The following is a 22454-nucleotide window of genomic DNA, read 5'->3' on the forward strand; positions in this document are numbered from 1 at the left end:
TAGCCTAATGTGTAAGTTAAACCTGGTAGTTAGTAGCTTCTAGTAGCCTAGCATTGCACAGCTATAAAGCCTCTATGTATACACTATACCTTGTAATTATTATGTTGCAAAATCAATGAGAAATACACAAGGGTTTCTCTAATTTTCTCTCTAGCTTTCTTGCATTTTCTTACTTGCCAAACACTCAGATACTGAGATTTCTACACTAGAAAGGAAAGGCCTAGATGTCTTATCTTGTATGTTTTATCTTTTTCTTATCCAATCTCATAGTTACAACTATGCAAAATAGCTCTATTCAAAGAAAAGCAGTGCTAAGAGAAAAATTATTGGTGTATACAGAATAATTTTTCGTACTAGAGATGGATCACAGACGATATGTCAATATTTCATTTATTCATACATGACTTACAATTATTCATTTTATAACACTAACATGTGTATTTGAGATTCTAATCCCTAGTATTATTGTTCAAAGAATATATGCAACGTGTCTCACCAAAAGGCCCATAATAGAGTGAGAGTTGACTTGTCCTCACATGTTGTACTTGCTCAAAATTTCAATACAATGACGTTGAGGATTACTTACTTATTAGGCAGTGACATGCATAAGTCCATAAATGTTATGGGCTCTTCTTTATGGACAATAAGATTAGGGCCGTGAGAGTACTCAGTATTCAGACCCAGTAAAGTAATGCATAAGATAAATGAGCATAAGATAATGCATATTCAAAAGTAGAATTTCGAAATAAAATTGATGGTACCATAATAGAAAAGAAATGGTTCAAGAAAAGTACACTCCAATCAACAGGGTATGGTATGATATTAACCACAACACAGCACTTAAACATCAAAGGTAATAAATGCATAACAGAAACACCAGTAGACACAACTCACAACACAATTAAGGATACAATTAATATATATATAGCTAATCTAATCAAATTTCTTGATGAAGTCGTAAATGTGTTGGTTGATTTCATCAGCCCTTTCTTGGTTGATGAAATGGCCAACTCCCTCCATTATGACTAGCTCTTCCAGAAACGGCACATATTTCTTGAACCCGCCTTTGTTTATGTAATCCTTGGTGCCTAGAGAATTATAAGTTAGGTCCTGGTCTCCCACGATAAACTTCACTGGAACTTTTATTTGAGCCCCAGTCCATGGTGCAGTGAGTTCCCAGGTTCTGCATTGAAGGGGAAGGAATCAAAATGACAACAAACATTAGATTTGACACCAAAGACTCTTTCTTGGTAAAAGGCATCTCAGAATAGTATCCACTTAATCCATTGCTGTCAAAAATAACTACTTGTCCAAGTAAATTTCAAACACTAAAGTTCATGTGTGTGTTCGGCTATGACAGAAAACTTTAATATTTGTATGTACAAGTTCAAGCAAAGTTTGAAGGAGACATACAGGTCCAAATCTCGATAGTAGTTTAAGCCCCCGGTGAAGCCTGTCTTGTCGAACTTGCTGGCATAGTAGTTAACATCTTCCTCGGACAACCAACTTGGCAAGACGATTGGAGCATCCGGGGGATGTCCAAACCCCTTTCCTTTAGGCAGGAAAAGTGGACCAGGATGGCGATATGTTAGGAATTCCTTCAGAACTCTTTTAGTTCCAATCTGGGCAAACTCAGCTTCTATATCTCCTGGCTCCTACAACATGATTAATTCGTCTATCATAATCCAATTGACTCAATTCCAATAAAATTTTATGACTTGTTGATGAGGTAGAATTGGGATGTTTACATCAGGAATGAGGCATACAAAAAGTGTTCACATATAATCTGCAATTGAATATTTGCTTTTTACAAACCGAAACTGTAACTGACAACAATAATTGTCATCTCTTTAAAACAATCACTACAGACAAAGGCAGTGGGATCCCTGAAAACATTTTTAAATAGATATGGTCCTATATTTCAACCCAACTTGTACTTGGTATTTGGCAAGAGATTATAAGCAAAAGGAAACCTCAACTTCAACCCAAAGTGCATGTGTTCTGTCCTAAGTTAAAGTTGCTATCTTGCTACAGAAAATTTCTTGTTGGTAAGCCTAAGCCCTATATTTCAGTATAAAACGACTAAACTGAAGCATCTAGGATGCTTTAATTAAGATTTAAATTCCCAATTCGCAAATGAAGCCAGAAGAAATGATTGAGCATTCATGTACACTACAGAGACAGATAAAAAGCAAAGCAATGATATTTGAATTTCCAGAAATTAAAATGCAATTTATGGGGTTCAATTAAAACTTAAAACTTTCAAAGAGATCAATTTGGGGCCGGAGAAGAAGTGAAGAACCTGAAATCTGCAAATGTAATAGTCATCCCCATAAGCAACTCTCAGGGATTCAACGATCTTCCTCTGAGGGTTTCTAGGCGTGAACGCCACGCTCAAGTTGACCAAGGCCTTGACCCGGTCCGGCCGGAACAAGCAGAGGTACCAAGCAATGGACGCACCCCAGTCGTGCCCCACCACGAACACTTCTCCTGCTCGCCGGCCACGGCGTCCAAGAGCGCGATCAGGTCGCCCACAATGTGGAGGACGCTGTAGCTGCTCGGCGACGGCGGCGCGTCGGTGTCCCCGAAGCCGCGAAGGTCCGGCGCCACGGCTCGGTAGCCGAGCGAGGCCAGGGCCTGGATTTGGTGCCGCCAGGAGTACCAGAGCTCTGGGAAGCCATGGATGAAGAGGATCACTGGGCCTTGGCCTTTCTCTGCTACGTGTATGTTTATGCCATTCACTTTAACTGTTTTGTGCTTTATTCCCTCCATCGATCTCTCTCTCTGTGTCTCTGTCTCTGTTGTTGGCTCCTCTTTCGTGCTTGTTATCAGTGAGTGGTTTAGCTTGGTGGTTTGCATCGTATAGGATCATGTAGTGGCACAAAAGGACTAAAGGAGTGTTTGGTTCTTTATTGTTTAATCGTTTTCATGATTAATAATAGGATCAGCAAACCCAATAGTTCTATCAGTGAGAGTGAGAGAGTAGACTTGTCCTTGTCGACCTGTTTGACCCATAGAGTTTCTTTTAGATTAAAGCGTATGGCTAACTTCCTTTTTTAAATTGGTGTGGACTATCTAAATCCACTAGTGTCATCTTCTTTTATATGTCTTTAGGTATATCGAGTTTAGGATATCATTTACTGGTTTGGTTTGTTTTGCTAGTTTAGTTTGCGGGCGTTTCTTTCTTTTCTCTTGTTAGGTTTGTTTTGGGCTAAGATATTCAGTTCTGGACATTCATCTACTAAGTTATCTCAGTATCTCGTTCTTATTACAAGATGTTGGGAAGTCACTATTTTTGCCCATACCGGTCCCTCTTTTGCCGGTTACTACATTTCGATCAGACTCGATGCTTCAGAAATGTTGGTGGGATTGTGGTTTCAAAACGCGACTAGTTCGCTAATTTTTACGGAGCCTCTCTAGTTTCGTTTGGTGGCCTTAATGTATGTTCGATGCTGACGTTATGCGATCATAGAGTTTATGTGGGCTTCTTTGCTTCACTCTATCCCACGGTTTTGTGCACTTTTGCATTGCTGTAAGCCTTTGGGCTCAAACTTTGTATTTTCTCTGCCTTTTTTGCTATTTTAATTCAATGGTTTGCTTTATAAATATATATATTATTAACTGCTTCCTTGCATGATTTAATGAAATACATGATAACAGTACTCTTAGAAGAAGGAAACATGTGACTGTTGTTGTACTTGCTCAAAATTTCAATACAATGAAGTTGAGGATTACCTACTAATTAGGGCAGTGATATGGTTGTGATTTGGATTGGAAAATCCGACATATTTAGATTTGAAAATTTTCAATTTTGAAACGCTTGCATCAAATCTTAAATCCGAAATCTGACAATTCCGAAAAAAATTAGATTGGAATTGAAATGTCTCTGTAAATTTCGATCCAATCCAAATCCCGATCTGAAAAATTTAGAAATTTTCCTAAGGCATTATAATTCGATATTTATGAAATTATGCCAATTTATTTCGTATTTATATTAATATTATATATTTGATCATTTATTTAGTTTTCTATTATATGTTTCATTAATTTATTATTTGTCTCAAACATACAAATACATATATATTAAAAAAGATGACTAATACTTTAATATAAACATATGTATATTATAAATATATGTGTATCATAATAAGTTAATAACATAAGAGTGGTGCTATTTGCACACCTATTTTCCTCTCACTTCACACCCCTATTTCTTTTTTCTTTTTCTAATTTCTCAAAACACACCTCCTAAATTTCCAAATAACCTTCCTTACATCGAAAAAAAAATTAAAAACACCCTGCATACAGCCGCCAGACGTCGCCGAATTCGTCACTGGCACATCTCCTCAGCTCTTCCTCCCTCTCCATCTCTCTTTCCCTCTATTTTTTTCTTTTTCCCTCTCTTTTTCTCTCTATGCAGATCGGGGCAAATCTGGGCTGTGTGGGGTGAGGTCGTTGGGCTGCGTGGGCTGGATCGAGGCAAGGCGAGGCTGGGCGGGGCGAGGCTGGGCTGCGTGGGGAAGATCGGGGCGGGGATGTGGTTGGGTGAGACGAGGTTTGGCTGGGCTGTTTCTCAGCAAGGAAGAGAGAGAAAGAGAGGGATGATGGCGGGTTTAACCGCTGGTGACTGTGGCAACACAAGGCGGAGTCGAGGTCAGGGGTGGGTCTGAACTTGGGTGGCTGGGTTGGGGTGTGTTGTCTTTTTTGGTAATTTAGATTTGGGTTAAAATGATAATTTATTAAATAATGGGGAGGGGTGTGTAATGAGAGGAAATAGAGTGTGCAAATTACAACCCTCTAACATAAATGCTAACAAAACATCTACATTTTTTGTACTTGTAATTACTGAGGGGAGATCGAAGATGGGGCATTTAATTTCATCATTATTCACAAAATAAAAAATATATATTCTAAGATGATACAAGGCCTGGATTTCGTGCCGCTAGAAGTACCAGAGCTCTGGGAAGCCGTGGACGAAGAGGATCATTGGGCCTCGACCTTTCTATGCTACGTGCATGTTTATGACATTCACTTTAGGGTCAAGTTTATGAGCCACACCATTTTACATATCATTTTTACACCCTTTCGGCAAGGCAATGACACAGTACCCGCACGATGTTGGCACACTAAATTCCAGCAAATGTCAATTTTCAATTATCGTGCTGATACCGTGTCGATTCCTACTGACTGCAGCAAATGTCGACTGCAACATCGTGTTGGCACCGTGTCTTCGTCCGGATGTAAAAATGGTATATAAAATGGTGTGGCTCCTTAACTTAATCCTTCACTTTTAACCGTTTTGTGCTCTATTCCCTCCATCGATATCTCTCTCTGTTGTTGGCTCCTCTTTCGTGATCAGTGAGTGGTTACAGCTTGGTGGTTTGCTTCTTATAGAATCATGTAGCGGTCGGCACAAAAGGACTAAAGGACTGTTTGGTTCTTTATTGTTTAATAATATGATCAGAGCTCCAAAATCCATCTAGATTTATCAGTAATGGGGGCGATGCATAAAAATGCAAAATAGCTCTATTCAAAGAATATATGCAACGTTCTTGGCCCAAAAAAAAAAAGAATATATGCAACGTGCCTCACGAAAAGGCCCATAGCACTTTTAGAGTGGAGTGAGAGTTAGAGAGTGGACTTGTCCTTGTCTAGATGTTTGACGCATAAAGTCCTTTTTTTTTTTGGCCAGGGAGTCAGGGACCCATAAAGTCTTTTTTATTAAAGCGTATATGTAACTTATTTTTTTAAATTGGTGTGGAGTTGTGGACCATCTAAATCCACTATTGTCATCTTTAAATCCACTATTGTCATCTTCTTTTTTATGTCGTTAGGTATACCGAGTTTAGAATATTATTTACTGGTTCATTGCATGATTTAATGAAATAAATGATAACAGTACTCTTAGAAGAAGGAAACATGTGACTGTTAATTGTTGTACTGGCTCAAAATTTCAATACAATGAAGTTGAGGATTACTTACTTATTAGGCAGTGACATGCATAAAGCAGAGAATTTTGTAGCACCAAGCGTAGTCCATAAATGTTGTGGGCTCTTCTTATTCACAAAAATATTTGGGCCTCCAAATTATACAGTATTCAGGCCCACTTAAGGGACTTGAGCCCACTCTGCAATCTGAATAAAAGGATGAGCTCTCCACAAAACCATTAGAAATCAGAAGACGTCCTCCCGTCAAATGCAACAGAAAAAGGCACGTCGCTGTGGATGTTGAAATGACGTGGTCAGCTGGTTAAGTAGTCGTGTACGTCTTGCAGAGACCAGAGAGGAACATACCATGCACACGTACAGCACATGATGTGGCTTACTTTTAGATTATTTCGTCGTGATCAAATTTCGTAAAATTGATAGCCATTAGCATGCAATATGAATGAGAAATTTGGGAGTCTTCTTTCATGACCAAGAGTAGAAAAAAGGTGCTCTGTGGTCTGGTGAAAATCTGATGTGTAATTTCCAAGTTTAGTACTATATATATATGTGTGTGTATGTATGTCCAAGCTTGATATATGGCCAGTATGTCACATTCAGTCGATTTAAGTACATTTAAAAAACAAGGTGCTTTATGAAAGAAAGATAAGTGAAGATCTCATTGGCCCAAAACTCCAAAAATTCTATGGAGTGTTCGGCAAATCCTACAAAGGGCTTGCTTAGCACTCAATAGCTGCATCTGCAACATGCAAATGCGATCTCATCTCTGCATCTGCAACTTAAAATATGCAGATGGAAATGGAAGATGCATTTGCAACTTAAAAAAGTGCATTTGTAACCTAAAAGATGCAGATGGAAATGGAAATGGAGGATGCATCTGCATCCGCATCCGCCGAGCTCCCAGAAAGAGTATCGAGCGCTCGGTAGCTTATTTAACGTGCAGGGCCTGTGTTCGCGAATAGATTGGATTTTAACTTAATTTTTTATTTGCCTGAATTTTAACTTAAAAATATTTTAAAAACTGAACTTAAGAGTAATCTATTATAAAAAAGTCTCTAAACTGTTTTATAGCTTTGTTCTGAGCTAATAGACATGTCTTCATCAACCTCTGAGTTTTAAAGATAGATATTCTAACATTCTGTTGTTGGATTATCTTTCAGGTGATGAATCCTTTTTTTGAGAAACCTTTTATGTGCAAGTTTATGCGGCAGATCAAGCATCCATTGATAGCTAGCTGCACACGCCACAACTTACATAAATGAGCATAAGATTATATATGCATATATATTAAAGAGCAGGACTTGGAAAATTGATGGTACCATAACATAAAAGAAGTAGCTAGTTGAAGAAAGGTACACAAAAATCAACAGGACATGATATGCTATATATTAACAGCAACACATACAGCACTTAAACGTCAAAGGCAAGAAATGCATAACAGAAACACCAGTACTAGCCAGTAGACACAAGTCACAACACAATTAATATATAGCTAATCTAATCAAATTTCTTGATAAAGTCATAAATGTGTTGGTTGATTTCATGGGCTCTCTCTTGGTTGAGAAAATGGCCAACTAGCTCCTTCCACATTGACTAGCTCTTCCAGAAACGGCACATATTTGTTGAACCCACCTTTGTGTATGTCATCCTTGGCGTCTAGAGAATTATAAGTTAGGTCCTGGTCTCCCACGATAAACGTACTTCACTGGAACTTTTATTTGATCCCCAGTCCATGGTGCAGTGAGCTCCCAGTTTCTGCAATGAAGGCCAATGAATTGATCAAAACAACAATTACCATAGACAGTGGAGTACGTACTGAGTTTGTGAGCATAAAAATTGCAGCAGATCGAGTTTGAAGTAAAAGTACGTACAGGTCAAAATTTCCATAGTAGTTTAGGGCCTCAGTGAAGCCTGTCGATCTTGTCGAATTTTGCTACACAGCTGATTTCTTGTTGGTAAGCCTTACCCGCCCTAGATCTTATTTCATTTATATGAAAATCTATATTTAAAAGAGTAGCATGACTAAATTGAAGCATCTAGGAATGCTTAAGAACACAATATTTATATTTGTCCAACATCCCACCTAATATAACTGACAAAGGCACGTTGCTGTGGATGTTGAAATGACGTGGTTAGCAGGTTAAGTAGTCGTGGTCTTGCAGAGACTAGAGAGGAGCGTACCAGTGTACCACATGATGTGGCCGCTCCTTAATTTGGACACTTGTGCTCTTTATTATATTATATAATTTCTTGTGATCCAATTTGTGCCTTATATGAAACCGACCCTTCATACCCTTTTGCCCACTCTGCTCCTTCACTGCTTGGCCATTTGCAAATTTGCCTTGCTCAGATGTTTAAAGGGCCACTGAACTTGCACATCTTTTGCACTTGTCAAAAATGCACCGCTATTTTTGTTTCCTACCATTCACTTCCCAAGCAACTACCGCTTCAAACCCTTCAATGGCTTTGTGTTTGTGTGTCATTTCTCTTACACAAAAAAAAAAAAAAAAAAATATATATATATATACTTTATTAGACACTTTTGAATTATAATTTGAAGAATGTTATCCACATTCTCTAATTTACTTTCTTCACCGATATTTTTTTTTTATTATTCTCATTCCGCAATGTAAATTTATGATCGCAATCGTTCATTTTTTAGATCTAACTATGAAGATCATTTATGAAAAAAAAAGTAACCAAATTAGAAATCGTTTAATTATATAACTGTGATCAAATAAACATACGGTTTTTATAATAATTTAATTTACTGTTTGCTTTTTGTTTTTGTCGGAGATTCATCGTTTATTTATTTAATAATGATTACATAACCAAATAATTTTCAATGTAGTTGATTTTTTGCATAAATAATCTTCAAATAATTATCTAAAAAATAAACAATTTTAATTTTAAAAATAATTAAAATTGTGAAATGAGAATTATAAAGAAAAAAAATCGTGAAAAAATGTGATAACATTCCACAATTTGTTTACCACTTTTGGGTATATATTGGGGGGCATTTAAGCTTTTCAGCTACACAGGTTTGGGTTGGGACAAATACTCGGCCAATTAGCCGAACAGCTTCGCTCCTGTCATGGCCTCTTGTGGGCGCTGAAGCCAACAACCCAATAAACAAACCCAAATAACAAATGGGATTGCATAATGTTGAGCCAAAAAAAAAAAATATGGGATTGCATAAGATCCATAAAAAAGTTTAATGATCGCACATGAATTTTCACAAGTAATGTTAAGGGGTTTACCCACACACCATGATTAGAATTATATTGGAAAAACACAGGGTTGCGTGAAAAGAAGAAGAGTGATCAATTGGTTGAGAGGGACCTATTAGAAGTTGAACCAAAGAAATTATAATTATCATACTAATCCTTTATTCCTTGATTTATGATCAACATTGCTTAAAAATAACTGAGAATAAACTGTATAATAGACATTCTCTTCATTACCAAATGATTAATATTCAAGAGAGATGATAAAAGTGTAAAGTGACTAAAAAGTGAGATTTCATTAATTTCTGAACTTAAAAAAGTGAGAAACAAACACCAAAAGGAGGATTTAGCCTTCCTCCAAAAGGATCAAATGCCTTTGCAAATTGCAAAAACAAAAAGAGGGGGAAACCCAAAAGACCAAACCCAACCCCCATTAACTTCATATATCCCACCCAATTAAAAATATTAATCAAAAGAAGAGCTTCGTTAAATATATAATGGCTCTCCAAAAACTATTATAATTAGTACCCAACACCCAAAACACTAGTAATTAAGTAACCAAATATATGGGCATGGCAGTAGAGGTAGAGACCCTCTGTTGTTGCTGCTCCATGTTAAGCTCCCTGAGGCTCAGATAAGGAATGTCCAGCTCACCCTTACTGGTCGGAGACAGAGTTCCGGCGAGGGGTCCCGAAGACGGCCGGCTCATGGTACGGTAAGGCGTGGTGGAACCGCTTCTGCTCTCGGTGATATACACAGGTCCTGAAATTGAAGCTCGAAAAGCTTTAGCCCTGGCGTGGTGCACATCTTCATCACCACGGTCATGACCACCACCATGGCCATGGCGGTTGTGGTGGTGGCCAACAGGGCCGTTCCACCTCCATTTGAAGAAGAGCAGAGCGTTTCTCCACCACCGCTTCTTCTTGCTGGTCTTGTGGGGCTTCTTGGAGTAGTGGTCGTCCTTGGAAATGGGTTTCTGGAGCTTGAAGTGTATGGAGTCTATGGATCTTGGGGCCTCACGCCTGTGCCTTCTTGCTTCTTCCAAGACCTTGTTTTGGACAAGAAAACAAATGGGTCAGATCAAAACTTGATGCAGAGTGAAAGCCTGGAGAGAAAATTTATGTATGAAGAATGTTGTTGTTAATGGGACCTGAAAATAGTCGATTTGAGGGTCAAAACCGTAGTCGCTGAAGTGCTGAGGCTCTTGTGGCATCGGAAATATTGGTGACTTGTTGGACATTTTGTTTGACTGTATTTCTGTATTTGTTAGTTGCTTTTTGGTTTTCTTTGTGGGAAAGCAGAAAATGAAACAGGGGAAGGAGAAGAGGAGGAGAGTAAAGTGGGGAAGTGGAAAAGTGAGGCTTTGGGGGCTCAAGGTGTGCAATTTGTAGGAGTAGTAATGGCCGTTGGCATTGCTAAGCCCTAGTAAATGCTCAATTCACACCTTTGAGTCTTCCAACAATACTCCCTCTGTTAAGTGCATTTATTAGATCTCTCTCTATTTACTGCATTTATTATCTCTCTCTCTCTCTCTCTCTCTCTCTCTCTCTCTCTCTCTCTCTCTCTCTCTCTCTCTCTCTCTCTCTCTCTCTCTCTCTCTCTCTCTCTCTCTAAAGTACTAAACAAATGAAAAATAATAGACATCACTCTCCGGCTCTCCCATTGACTCCCTCATTTAGAGGGCATGACTATGAGATGACAAAGGCTATCTAATTAATATATGATTTGAAGATGGTTAGGTGCCTAAACCCATGTGAAATCTTCAATTTGAAGGAATGATATGTGTTTTGAGAACGCATAATATCTCTGATTTGAAGGGACTTGACACTTTGAATAAAGAAAAAAAAAAAGGGACTTGTCTTGGCACTCCCTTATGAGCAGTGTATGGTTGGCACCTAATTAATCAGGATCACAAAAACTTTTTGGTTAGTTAATTATCAACAAACTTAATAAGTTAATTTTGACTAATGAATATTTAGCATGGTAGATGACATCTAGTTTCTCTTTATCACAGTAGGTCTTGAATTTAAATCTCATAAATAATGGTCACTTTATATTCGCGACGAGTTTAATTTTGTCGTTTACAATACTTGCTGAATTTAATTTAGATAATATAAAACACAAGAAATATATGCTGAGTTTTGAAATTACATGCACGAAATCTATTTTTGAGGTAAAACACAAGGGCTAAAATCATTTTTTTTCCTTTCCATTTTAGATGACTGAGAATCAATGATTACCATTCCAAAAGAATGACTCATTATAGTGTTAAAAAATGTTAGAAATACTGACCAATTGATATTTGATAAATTCCCAAAAAAATTGGAATCGTAAACTTAAGGGGATCATGTATTACCCATTTTCCCATTCCCATATCTATTTCCAAATGTGTGTATACCAGATTTGATAAATGAATATCATTCTCTTTTGTACAAAGGACCCACCTACCTACGGAAAATATAAAATACATTACAAGTAACAAAGGAGAACAATAGAACTTACTCTTGCTCTCAATCCCAAGTAACCTTATCATCTTGGAGATCTATATGGTTCCTAATTTAATCCATGAAAACCAAATCACGTGAATTCCATACAACATTGGTCATTATTTTAATCTACACATGGAAACGAAATCATCACGGGTACAATGCAACGAAAAAGACTCATATATAGTAAGTAAATAAAAAATAATTCCAAATTTAGAAGAAAAGGCAAACCCACTGGGTTCATCCGCAGCATTAATCCTCTTCAACTCTGTCAAATTGCTTATGACTCATGAGCTCTGCACACACGTGGTATGGTGGGTGATGATCAAGTTCAACATAGAGTGTTTGTTGCTGCATATAACTTGGCTTTTGATTTTATTTGGTAACCCAACTTCTAGGCTTCACATATATGCACTTTGTGGATGTGAGGATGTCTTTTGTAAACTTTGTGTCATACAGCCTAACATACAAGCCACACTCATGTTTGGTATTTTCTTACTGGGCTTGGATAGGCCCAGTTCATCCTATCATTACTTAGTAGCTGAAGCCTGAAATGCATCCCTACATTCTTTGATGCGATTTGGCCCATATGGGGAAACTCAGATATTAGGCAGCCGGCCCAGAACTGAGACATAATCGGTGGAGAGAAAAAGATTGCTTGAACTTCTTTTATTTTCATTTTTTCCTAGTCAAACTTGTCAACGTGGGTGCAATAACTTTTGAAGGTGGGACGTGGAAAATCCTTCAAATTTGATTACTGTTATTTGGATAGTTAGTGCTGTTATTTTGACCACCATATTTTGTTTTGTTTACCTTCTTTTTTAAAATTCTAATTATATCCTTAAATCTAAAAAAATAAAATAAAAAACCACTAATTTTTCTCCCTTTCCCTCTTTTTTTTCTCTTTCTCCTTTCCTTACCGGAGCACCATGGGTGGCTGGCCACCATGTCAACATCCAGATCAAAGAGCGACCAACAACAGTGGGTGGAGGTAGGGTGGGAGGGTGGCTCATACTTTTTTTTTTTTTTGCTTTATTTAATGGGCTAATAACAAAGTATCGCTCCTAGGTTTGCTGTCATTTTCAATCCCTCCTATAGGGTTTCAACTATTTTAATATAGTATATATAGTTTTTAATTTAAGTTAATGTCATTCATTGCCAAACTAGAATGAGAGAGTTAAAAAGAGAGAGGTAAAAAAAGAAAGATTTGAGGGGGTGTATCAGAAAAAGAATAATGGGAGAGAGAGAAAAAAGAAAAAAGAAAAGGGATTTGATGGGAGTGGATATGCAGCTAGTAGAGGGGAGGAGATAAATTCAATCATGTGTAGAGTCCACATTAGCTGAGATGCAGCACTAATCAACATAACCGGGTAATAATAGTGATGAAATCCAGTGAGTCCTATATAAGTAAATCTCATTTCTTTTAGCAAGATGATACAAAATATGATGAGTTACAATATTTCAAAAAATTATATTATCACCAAAATTGCATTTTAGCCGTAAAAGTGATATCTTAAAATACTAAGATACGTATATGAGCATTACATCAAAGCATGATAATTGAAGCTTTATTATAAAATTTTATTTAAAATGAATAGAAGTATAAATTAGATTAATATAATACATGAAACTGGGGCATGATGGAGCTTCCCATTATTTTATGTCGAAAGGAGGTGGAAATTGTAAGAAGCAGACAAGAAAAGGGAAGGGGGAATATTGGTAAAGGAAGAAGGGCAAGAAAGTAATTTGGTCTAAAACCGCGTCAACCCTGGCAGGCGTCTGTTAGACCAGTAATAGCAGCAGCCGTGCGGTGTGGGCAGTAGTAGGAAAAGAGCAATTGCAGTAAGCAAACGCTGAAATTATCAAGAACTTTCCTCATTGTCAACTCTCCCCACTCCACTTGTCTCTCTCTCTTTTTTTGATATTCTTAAATACTCGTATCAAATTCCATCTCGCTCAAACACACCAAAAACCTGCGCTCAGAGCTCGTGAAACCATGCCGGACCATCACCCGGAACCGGAAAATATAGACTACCCGTCCCAGCAGTCCAAGGGCTACGCGCTCAGCGGCAAAATCATGCTCAGCGCCATCATAGTCCTCTTCTTCGTTGTCATTCTCATGGTCTGTCTCCACCTCTACGCCCGCTGGTACCTCCTCCGCGCCCGCCGCCGCCATCTCCGCCGTAACCACCGCAACCGACGTACCCACATCCTCTTTCATGAGGATCCCGCCGCCGCCGCCGTCTCCGTTCCCACGCGCGGCCTTGACCATTCTGTCATCAAGTCGCTCCCCGTCTTCGTCTATTCCTCGAAAACGGAGCACCAACCGCCCTTAGAGTGCGCCGTGTGTTTGTCCGAGTTCGAGAACAGCGAAACGGGTCGTTTGCTTCCCAAATGTAAGCACAGCTTCCACATAGAGTGTATTGATATGTGGTTCCACTCTCACTCCACGTGCCCGCTGTGTCGGGCCCCGGTGGAACCGGCACCCGATTCGGAAAATCCGGGTGATGTGGTTTTGAATGCGGGCGAACTGGAGAGGAGTGAATCGGGTCAGAGTTCTGGGTTGTGCTCCGAGTGCTGCGCCGAAGATGGAGCCGGCCGGTCGGGTCGGTCTTTCTCTTTGGTGGGCACGTCGTCGTTTGGGGCCCGGAGAAAGCCGTCGGAGATTGTCGTGCCGAGAAGGAACGAGAGCTTCGGGAGGTCGGAGGAGGAGTCGAGCCGTGACTCGCCGTCGAGTCAGGCGTATAGATCGCCGATGAGTCGTATGCTGTCGTTTAAGAGAATCCTGAGCAGAGAAAAGAGAAACGGTGGCGTTTCGCCGTCTGGGAATGCAGGGAGTTGTAGCTCGGTGGCCGAGTCGGATATTGAGCGAGGGCGAGAAGGGGCTGAGTGAACTCGGAGAGACAATAGGGTGACGTGGCGCTAATTTTATCGAGCTTTTTTGGCAGAGACACCCGGCGACTGTCAGGCAGTCAGTCTCGGATTCCGGCTCTACAATCCGGGCAGTGTATATGCCAAGTTGGGCAAATATGGAAATTTAATTTACACGTGGCAGGAAAGTAGCAGCCGTGGATTTCTCGCTGTTTTGGGACCTGTATATAAGACTATAAGTATATAACTTTGTCCCTTCAATTCATTGATATGTTCTTTCTCTTGTTTTATTTTATACAATTATTATATTGATATAAAAATTTGAAATGAAAGTAGAATTTTTGGTCCTTGTTTTGAATTCCAAATGCATGTGTTGAGTGCCAAATGTTGAGAAGAGGAGGAATCTCTATCTCATCTCTATGAAGACAAAAAGAATATTTACATAAATGAATGGTGTGCTAATCAGTGCTAATCAGTTACTAAAAACATACTTAACTCATAGTTATAAAATTAAATTCTAATAGCACAGCCTTTAGCTATGAATTAGTTTAGAGAGGGTCAAACCCAACACCAAAAGTCTCACTTAAAGCAAATAATATCGTCGTCTCTCATTCATCATAAGTTCATAACCCATTAGAAGAATTGCAAATTTGCAATAAATCATGGGTGAGTTACTAAAATCAATACCTTCTCTTTTCTTTTATCTTTTTGAAACATTTTTACAAACATTTTGCCTCTAAATATTAAATAACAAACTATAAACCGTGAAGTCAAGTATCTACATCTAAGGGAAGATATTTGAGTTCATAAGATCAATTAACTCATTTGCACATTGGTAGATCCATCCCTAATTTTCATTACAATCTTTTTAAATCTCATTCTCTTTTTTTTAATGCAGAATATAAAATTTAAGCCAGATCCACTTGAAAATACATAGTCATTATTGCTTAAACTTTAAGCTTGTATAAATAAAGAACTAAGTTAATTATATAAATATTTTTTCAGTGTACATGAATAATTTTTAAGTTACTTGTATAGTTGTATATAATACTCATAATAAATATAAGTCCAATTTAATAATTTGCACGATACTTTAATTATTTGTAGACACGTTTTTTAACACGACACGTACTGTCCACCAATTCCAAATCATGTTTCCGAGTCAGAATCAATCAACAGCCAAAACAAAAATGAACAATTGCCTTTCTCAGTCAATCAAAGACTCCCAGTCCTATAGTTTTTTTTTTTTTTAAATAAATAAATAAAACAAATTCAGAAGAAAATATTTTCCTTATTCCATTAGGTATGAATGAGCGAACATCTAAATAAACGACCAAGTACAGTGATAATTTTTTAAAACAGGCAAGTGCTGGCTCGACAAATCAATAACGAATGCTTGGCGGTGATCACTAAACACTCGACGCTTAGTGTAAACATATAAACCATAATAAAACTGAATATCTACAATATAAATATCATATGTTACTTTTTGAATAATTTATGAATTTTGAATGTTAAACGAATTCATCTTTCACTAATAAAATGTAAGCTTTTCATCATTAAATATATTTATATAACAAGTCGTGTCGTGTCACAATGATCGACTTAATTATTTTGCATTTGACCCAACGGTATTAAATGTACCACAGTGTATTTTTGGGTCTCTCGTCTGTTTGATGCCATTAAATATAGTCACTGACCAATGTTTGGTACATTGGACCCAAGTTCCCAACCCAGTGAGCTGAACCGCTTGACCAGACAACTTTATAATTGGTTAGGTGAAAGGAGCTTTCCTCCAGTCATACCAAATGAACCTTATCAGCGACTTTATTAATACAATTAATTAATTGTATAAAATCAAGAAAAAGATACATTTGTGTTACAATTTTCATTCTTTCTTTTTTTTTAGGGGTGTTCCAAACTCAAATTTTAAAGGAGTTTAATGGATTTTAAAATCCATAGAATTTATCAAAATTCAAAGGAATTTTGTAGAATTCTTATAGAATTTGTTATGTGTAAAAAATACATTTAAATCCAACCAAATCCATTAAAATTCTTCATTTTATAAAATTCATAACTTTTTGAGGACACATGGATTTTATTAGAATCCATTAAAATCTGAATTGGGGACACCTAAGGTTCATTAGAATTCATTAAAATCTAAATTGGAGACACCTAAATTTCATTGGACTTTTAAAATCCAATAAAATCTAAGTTGGGACACTCTTTAGTTGCATTTGGTTTGGGGTTGAAAAGTCTAAATGACAACAAGTAAAACCATTACCAGGGTAAAGGGTTCCAAGCTCCAAAACAAAAGAGCACGAAACTCACATCATATTCCTTGACTTTGCTATGAATGGGAATGGGATTGGGATTGAGGTCTGGAGCAAGTAATAGGTAATCTCTGATATTGACTTTAGATCAAATAATGCAATGACACGTTAACTCAAAGACACATGAAGTCCAAATCAAAGGTTCAAATAATATGAGTAAGTCACCAAGTCTTGAAGACAAGAAAAATTAATGGTCTTGGTGTACACACCACATATACACGTAGTTGTGGAAAACCAGATTACTTACCACATTGAGAGTCATATTACCACATTAGTGGAATACAATACCCAAACCCAGTCCACCCCCCACGGCAATCCTGACGACCTTGGTTGCAGATTCACATGTAAGCAAATGCAATGCAACTACACAAGCACCGGCATGCATGCGCTCAATTGTTTACTACGGATTAAACAAAAAAAGATATAGCATTGGCATTATTGACAATCTTACAAAACAAGATAGTTTCTCGTTCATAATAATACATTGCGTTACAAGGTCTCATTACTAATGAGTATATGCGAATAATAACGCTAAAAAATATTACAATTTCCTACTAATCACTGTTAGTAAACTACAAATGCAGGGCTAAGGGGCTCTCACTCCTAGGTTGGTTGCTTTGAGCCGTCCAGCGAAGTGTTGAATGGTCTCCCCCTCAATGGTAGAGTTACACTTGCTAATGACATTCATGTCAACCTGGAGAATGTAGGTCAACTGATTCGACAAATTGAGAGCTTTTTCTCCTCTTGGCTTCGGGAGTGCACCGTATTCCACCAACCTTTCCCAGTTTTGAGGAAAACTTGCAGTTTGTTTGAGAAGATCTCTCTGCTGATTTATATACCTTAGAAGATGACTTGACTGAGGGAGATTTATCAGTCCCAGTCTTGTTGTTTTCAACTTTTCCACATGCTTTCCTCAATGGAGACTTCACTCTCTTTCTTGACAACCGAAAACCAGTTTCCTCCCTTCTCTTGTCATGTCTAAGGAGCCGAACATGGAAGGGATTTGCAGCTGTATAACAAACAGATTCGCCATCTACCCCACTCCTATCCAACTCAATGTTTCCGTTGTTTACCTAAAATTATAATATTAAATAGGCACTTATTTTGAAATCATAGAAATTATCAAAACCCTGTATATTGTCCATTAAGACAATCAAACAAACAGGCTCATTATATAAACAAGAGAAATACCAGTTGCAGAAGTGCAGAAAAGCTCCGAGCCACATCATACTTTTCCTGACCTTTTACAACATCAGCAAAGGATAAGATATTTGTATTGTCTGGTTCGAAGGATAGTCTGTCAAGAATTCTTTCGCCATAGCCATGAATGTCAAAAGCAGGGTGTGATTCCTATGGAAAATATAGCTTTCCTTTAACATGAACTGGCAGAAGAAAAATAAACACGAAGAAAATATGTAATACAACTATGGGCTGTTTTGATCTTTCTTTTTAAAGTAAAGTGTTGACCCACAGCAAGGAAGCAAAACAGATAGAACTTACTTGTTCTTCCAAGTTGTACTCAATTTTCTGTTTCCATGTTGAAACACGAGCAGCCAGTTCAGTTTGCTTCTCGTTTTCAGCTATGCTAGCAAGGAGAGTGTCCTAAAGGGAAGATAGGTAGCCAACCAAAAAACATTGCAGATAAATTACCAAGGTATAAAATATAAAGATAAGACTAAACAACTTCTCCAAACAGAGAGAGGGGGGGGGGGAGAAAGAGCATTGATGTGTCTTCTAAGAGAAATTTTCTTTTCTACAGATCAGAGTAGGCAATGATGCTATAGATCACACAATCAAATTTGCCTTAAGAATTAAAATATGCCCCAGTAAACTAAACCTCCCCAAACCCCAGAGAGAGAGTTTCTGAAGCCAGTAAACAAGATATCATATAGCTCAACATTTCACTATTACCACAACCCAGAAGCAAAGTTTGAAATATATACTTACAAGGTGAGAGCGACATAAATCTTCCAGGCTTTCATGAGGATTTGGATCTTCATATCCAAACGTTTCATCAGTACCAAAGTGAGGACCACCATCCTCATTCTGTATAATATCAATAACAAGCAACCTAATGAGGTCCTGCAGTTCATTTCAAGTTGTGTAGTGACAAATTAGCTGTTCATTCTAACCTTATCATTGTGCAGAGGTACCTCTTCATCCATGAACATATTTTCTGGCATGTCAGTATCTGGTTGCCCAAAGTCAGGGATCTCATCATCATATTCAGTGTCCTCATTTCCATCCATAGGATTGCAAAAGGGATCAAAATTTTCATGTCTTCCATCAATAAGTGATTGCCGCAGCTGCAATTAAGAGAGCAGGCTCATCAACCAACCAAAAGAAGAAATCTAAATAAACAAATGCAAAAACAAACCTTTTCAAATAATGGAGGAGATTGGGACCCTCTTTGTCTTTCATGGGCATGACGTCGCATCTCCCATATTTTTGTGAGCTCTGAACTAATAGTACCCTGCAATTTTGCAGGTGGAAACAGTGTACTCATAGAGATCTGCTTAGTAGAGGTTACCTCTTTCCTTTTAGAAGTTTTGACTGCTAGGGAAAAACACAATGAAAGAGAAGCATTGCGTTAGGTACATAACAATATTATAAGTGCAAAAAGCTAAAGAAACAAACACTGAAAACAACCTTTTCTAAAAGGTTTTACTTTCAAATTCCCAGGTTCATGGGGATTCAAAGGCTTCCATGGATCATCATCATCCTCTGATTCATCCAAGTCCCTAGGCTCTGAATATCTATCATCCATATCAAATCCATGAGTGTTATCATCAAAATTATCATTGGCAGGAGGATCAGGTCCAATATTACAATTGTTCACGTCAAAGCTGCAATCAATTGGAGGAGATTGATTGACATTAGCATCCTGGCACTTTTGAAGAGGTGACCTATGTGCAGTTCCACCTGAACGTCTTATAGGAGACTGATAGCTTTTTCGAGTTGAGCCGGCCCTATAGGCACTAGTTTGTCCTTTACCAACTCCATCTGCACTCAAATAATCATGCACAGCTACGGCATCACATGGATCTAACAAAATGAAATCCTGGTAAAGATCATTGGTGGCCAGCTGCAAACACAATTGTTGTGATTAAATAAATTAGAAAAATATGTTTAGAAAATTACCCAAAAAAAATAAAATAATAATAAATGGAAGAACTATGGTACCAGATATGACTCTAATTCTCCAAAATCACCAGTAGTATCTAAGCAATCACCTTCAAGTACAACTAGATTTGCTGGGGGCTTCACAAAAGGATTCAAAGGAGCATCCTTCCCCAATGAACTATCTAAGCAGTTCTTTGCTTCCACTGCAAGGCAAATAGATTTCAGTGGATGATTGCACAATAATATCCCAACAATAAATTAGACAGTAATGGCTACCTGAGATGTCATCTAATCCCCAAAACGTATCATTTTCTTCATCAGAAACAGCATGGGAACTACTCCCACCTTCTTCAAGCTGAACTGGTGTACCTTCTGATTGTTCATGCTGCCTATTTAAAAGATACAGTAAAATGTGTGTGAGAGAGAGAGAGAGAGAAGCAATTCCAAAGCATACCTTGTTGTGCAACATAGAACACTTATGCCCAGATTGATGAAAAGGTCATCATCATCATTATCTTTTCCTAGGAGTGGCCATTTTAGACACCGCACCAAATTAGAGAATTATATTGACTATCACTTTCAAAACCTTAAAATTACACAACCTACTTACACAACTAATAAACAAGTCAAATTAAGGTCAAACACAAACAATTTGATCTTGACACTTTCTTTTTTTTGTCTAACTCAACAAACTTGTTTAACTAGTATAGTATTGTCTCTAGAAAATATCTTCTTCCTTTTTTTTTTAACTTGGTTTTGTATAAACCCTTGTAAAATAGACGTTTCTTTTCTTGGTTTTGATAGCAACCAATCAAGTGAACTTTTCTTTTCGAAGTAAAAGTCATATTAGTCTTACTCAACCCTCTTCATCATTTTTACCTTCTACTTTAACTTGTTTTTTTTTTTTTTGGTTGTAAGTGCATCTAGTGATCTACATTGTATATGCCCAAACACCTAAGCCAACTTTCTCTTATCTTACCACAAATAGTTGTCACTCCCATTGTTTCTCTAATAAATTGATTTTTCAATATTAATGAGATATGATAGTGAACCATATTGAACACATTAGCCAAGTTCAATAGATTTCAGAACCTGGAAGCCATTACTTGCCCAAAACTTCAAAAGCAAGCTTGCAATTTAGGACAGAAGTTAAAGAGAGGCAGTGACTAGTTGACAACTAATCTCCCCAGTAAAGCTATAGAACTCAAACAAAAATGAGTTCTTTAAAAAAATGAACACAGACGCGGACACACACAAACAGATATTTGGTGGCATATAGTCATAAAGTACAAATCTTTATTCAAATAATATAATACCCCTATATGTTTTAGCGAAAATAATAACACCCACAAAGTCAAAAATTCATATTAACGAAATTGTAATAAGAAAAATAAAAGGAACAAACCTCTTCTGGGAAAGGAACTCCAAAGCACGTAAAACCAACGAATAAAGGTATTCCACCTTCCGACTATACACCTGAACCGAACCTTGAAGCAGCAGAGCAGCTGCATCCAACCAAAATCATCACACAAAAAATCCCCAAAAAAAAAAAAAAAACTAAATTTTTTTTAAAAAAAGTCCCAAATAAAAGACACACCTTCAGCGAAATTCACAGGGACACGGCCGTCGGCTTCAGTGGGTATTTCACCGGAGCAAATCTTTAGCAAATACTCTTCAAGTTTTTGTCCAAGATCGAGTTCCCAGTTGGATTCTAGGTCACGCTCTGCATGCACTCTATGAAACCCTCCTCCACCGCCATTGCTGCCAGTGCCACTTGGTTCTTCTCTGGCGTTGGTCATCTTCTGTGGGTTGAATTCGGCTTTGGTGCATTGTGGAGGTGCTGGAATCTCATTTGGGGAACCCTAGGGTTTTTCAATTTGGGGGATTTTCAGAAAGTGATAATTTTTTAAGGTCAACGTGAAATTGGAACCAACAGTGTGAGAGACTGCAAATCAAAGAATGTCGCTCAGTCTGCACTTCGCGAGCTTGGTTTTGGCAGAGAGAGAGAGAGAGATTCAAAAGTTTCAATGACCGTTTTCCCGCTCCCTTGTACTGTTGTTGCTTGGTTGTTTTTTATTTCTATTTGTATTATTATTATTTTTTATCTTTTCTTGTATATCTGTTCTTTTTATCTGATTTTGCATATTTTATTTATGGAACATTGTTTGTCAACACAACATCATATAAGAAAATAAGAAATGTCTCTATATTTCATTAAATAATTTTATCTAAAATATTACATTTAAAAATATTACATTCTTTGCTTACCAGGCCATTGCCGACTAAGTCTTCATGCCCCAATGGTGTTTGAGGAACCTGCCTCATGTGAGAGATGCCTCATTAAAAACTCTCTCGGCCACTGCCTTCTCAACCTTCTAAAGCCACGAGTGCGAACTGTTGCGCATGTTTTATTACCTATTACGCAAACTACATGTTATTTTTGTATTGAAACTACATGTTATTTGTTTT

General features: G+C 37.6%; 3 protein-coding genes and 1 pseudogene across 4 annotated transcripts; 1 reads left to right on the forward strand and 3 right to left on the reverse strand.

The window, feature by feature from the left end:
* Positions 1-880: 880 nt before the first annotated feature.
* On the reverse strand, positions 881-2839 carry LOC147294342 (epoxide hydrolase 1-like; annotated as a pseudogene). Its single transcript, XR_015120186.1, has 3 exons — positions 2303-2839; positions 1414-1655; positions 881-1183 (listed from the first exon to the last, which is right to left on the reverse strand). The product of XR_015120186.1 is annotated as an epoxide hydrolase 1-like (transcript).
* Positions 2840-9581: 6742 nt separating this feature from the next.
* On the reverse strand, positions 9582-10512 carry LOC147294343 (uncharacterized). Its single transcript, XM_086234016.1, has 2 exons — positions 10323-10512; positions 9582-10220 (listed from the first exon to the last, which is right to left on the reverse strand). The coding sequence occupies exons 1-2, from the start codon at positions 10410-10412 to the stop codon at positions 9723-9725; spliced, it is 588 nt and encodes a 195-aa protein (XP_086090142.1). The 5' UTR covers positions 10413-10512; the 3' UTR covers positions 9582-9722.
* Positions 10513-13477: 2965 nt separating this feature from the next.
* Positions 13478-14878, forward strand: ATL2 (TOXICOS EN LEVADURA 2). The gene has a single exon (XM_086232492.1). It carries the CDS (start codon positions 13655-13657, stop codon positions 14549-14551), a length of 897 nt encoding a protein of 298 aa, XP_086088618.1. The 5' UTR covers positions 13478-13654; the 3' UTR covers positions 14552-14878.
* A 2391-nt stretch (positions 14879-17269) lies between these two features.
* Positions 17270-22026, reverse strand: HEB2 (condensin-2 complex subunit H2-like protein). The gene is made up of 11 exons (XM_086232979.1): positions 21583-22026; positions 21391-21490; positions 20262-20374; positions 20046-20188; positions 19512-19947; positions 19240-19415; positions 18995-19168; positions 18810-18908; positions 18363-18464; positions 18054-18212; positions 17270-17935 (listed from the first exon to the last, which is right to left on the reverse strand). Exons 1-11 carry the CDS (start codon positions 21782-21784, stop codon positions 17552-17554), a joined length of 2088 nt encoding a protein of 695 aa, XP_086089105.1. The 5' UTR covers positions 21785-22026; the 3' UTR covers positions 17270-17551.
* Between the last annotated feature and the right edge of the window lie 428 nt (positions 22027-22454).

This window comes from Dryas octopetala, chromosome 2 (genome assembly GCF_963921425.1).
Source record: "Dryas octopetala chromosome 2, drDryOcto1.1, whole genome shotgun sequence".
NCBI classification, from domain to species: Eukaryota; Viridiplantae; Streptophyta; class Magnoliopsida; order Rosales; family Rosaceae; genus Dryas; species Dryas octopetala.

Coding starts and splice junctions, on each gene's coding strand:
- LOC147294343 (XM_086234016.1), bottom strand. CDS start 10,412: ATGTCCAACAAGTCACCAATATTTCCGATGCCACAAGAGCCTCAGCAC. Junction 10,221..10,322: donor CTCAAATCGACTATTTTCAG/GTCCCATTAACA, acceptor GTCCAAAACAAG/GTCTTGGAAGAAGCAAGAAG.
- ATL2 (XM_086232492.1), top strand. CDS start 13,655: ATGCCGGACCATCACCCGGAACCGGAAAATATAGACTACCCGTCCCAG.
- HEB2 (XM_086232979.1), bottom strand. CDS start 21,784: ATGACCAACGCCAGAGAAGAACCAAGTGGCACTGGCAGCAATGGCGGT. Junction 20,375..21,390: donor GAGTTCCTTTCCCAGAAGAG/GTTTGTTCCTTT, acceptor TCTTTTAAATAG/GCAGCATGAACAATCAGAAG. Junction 19,169..19,239: donor CTCCTCCATTATTTGAAAAG/GTTTGTTTTTGC, acceptor TCTTAATTGCAG/CTGCGGCAATCACTTATTGA.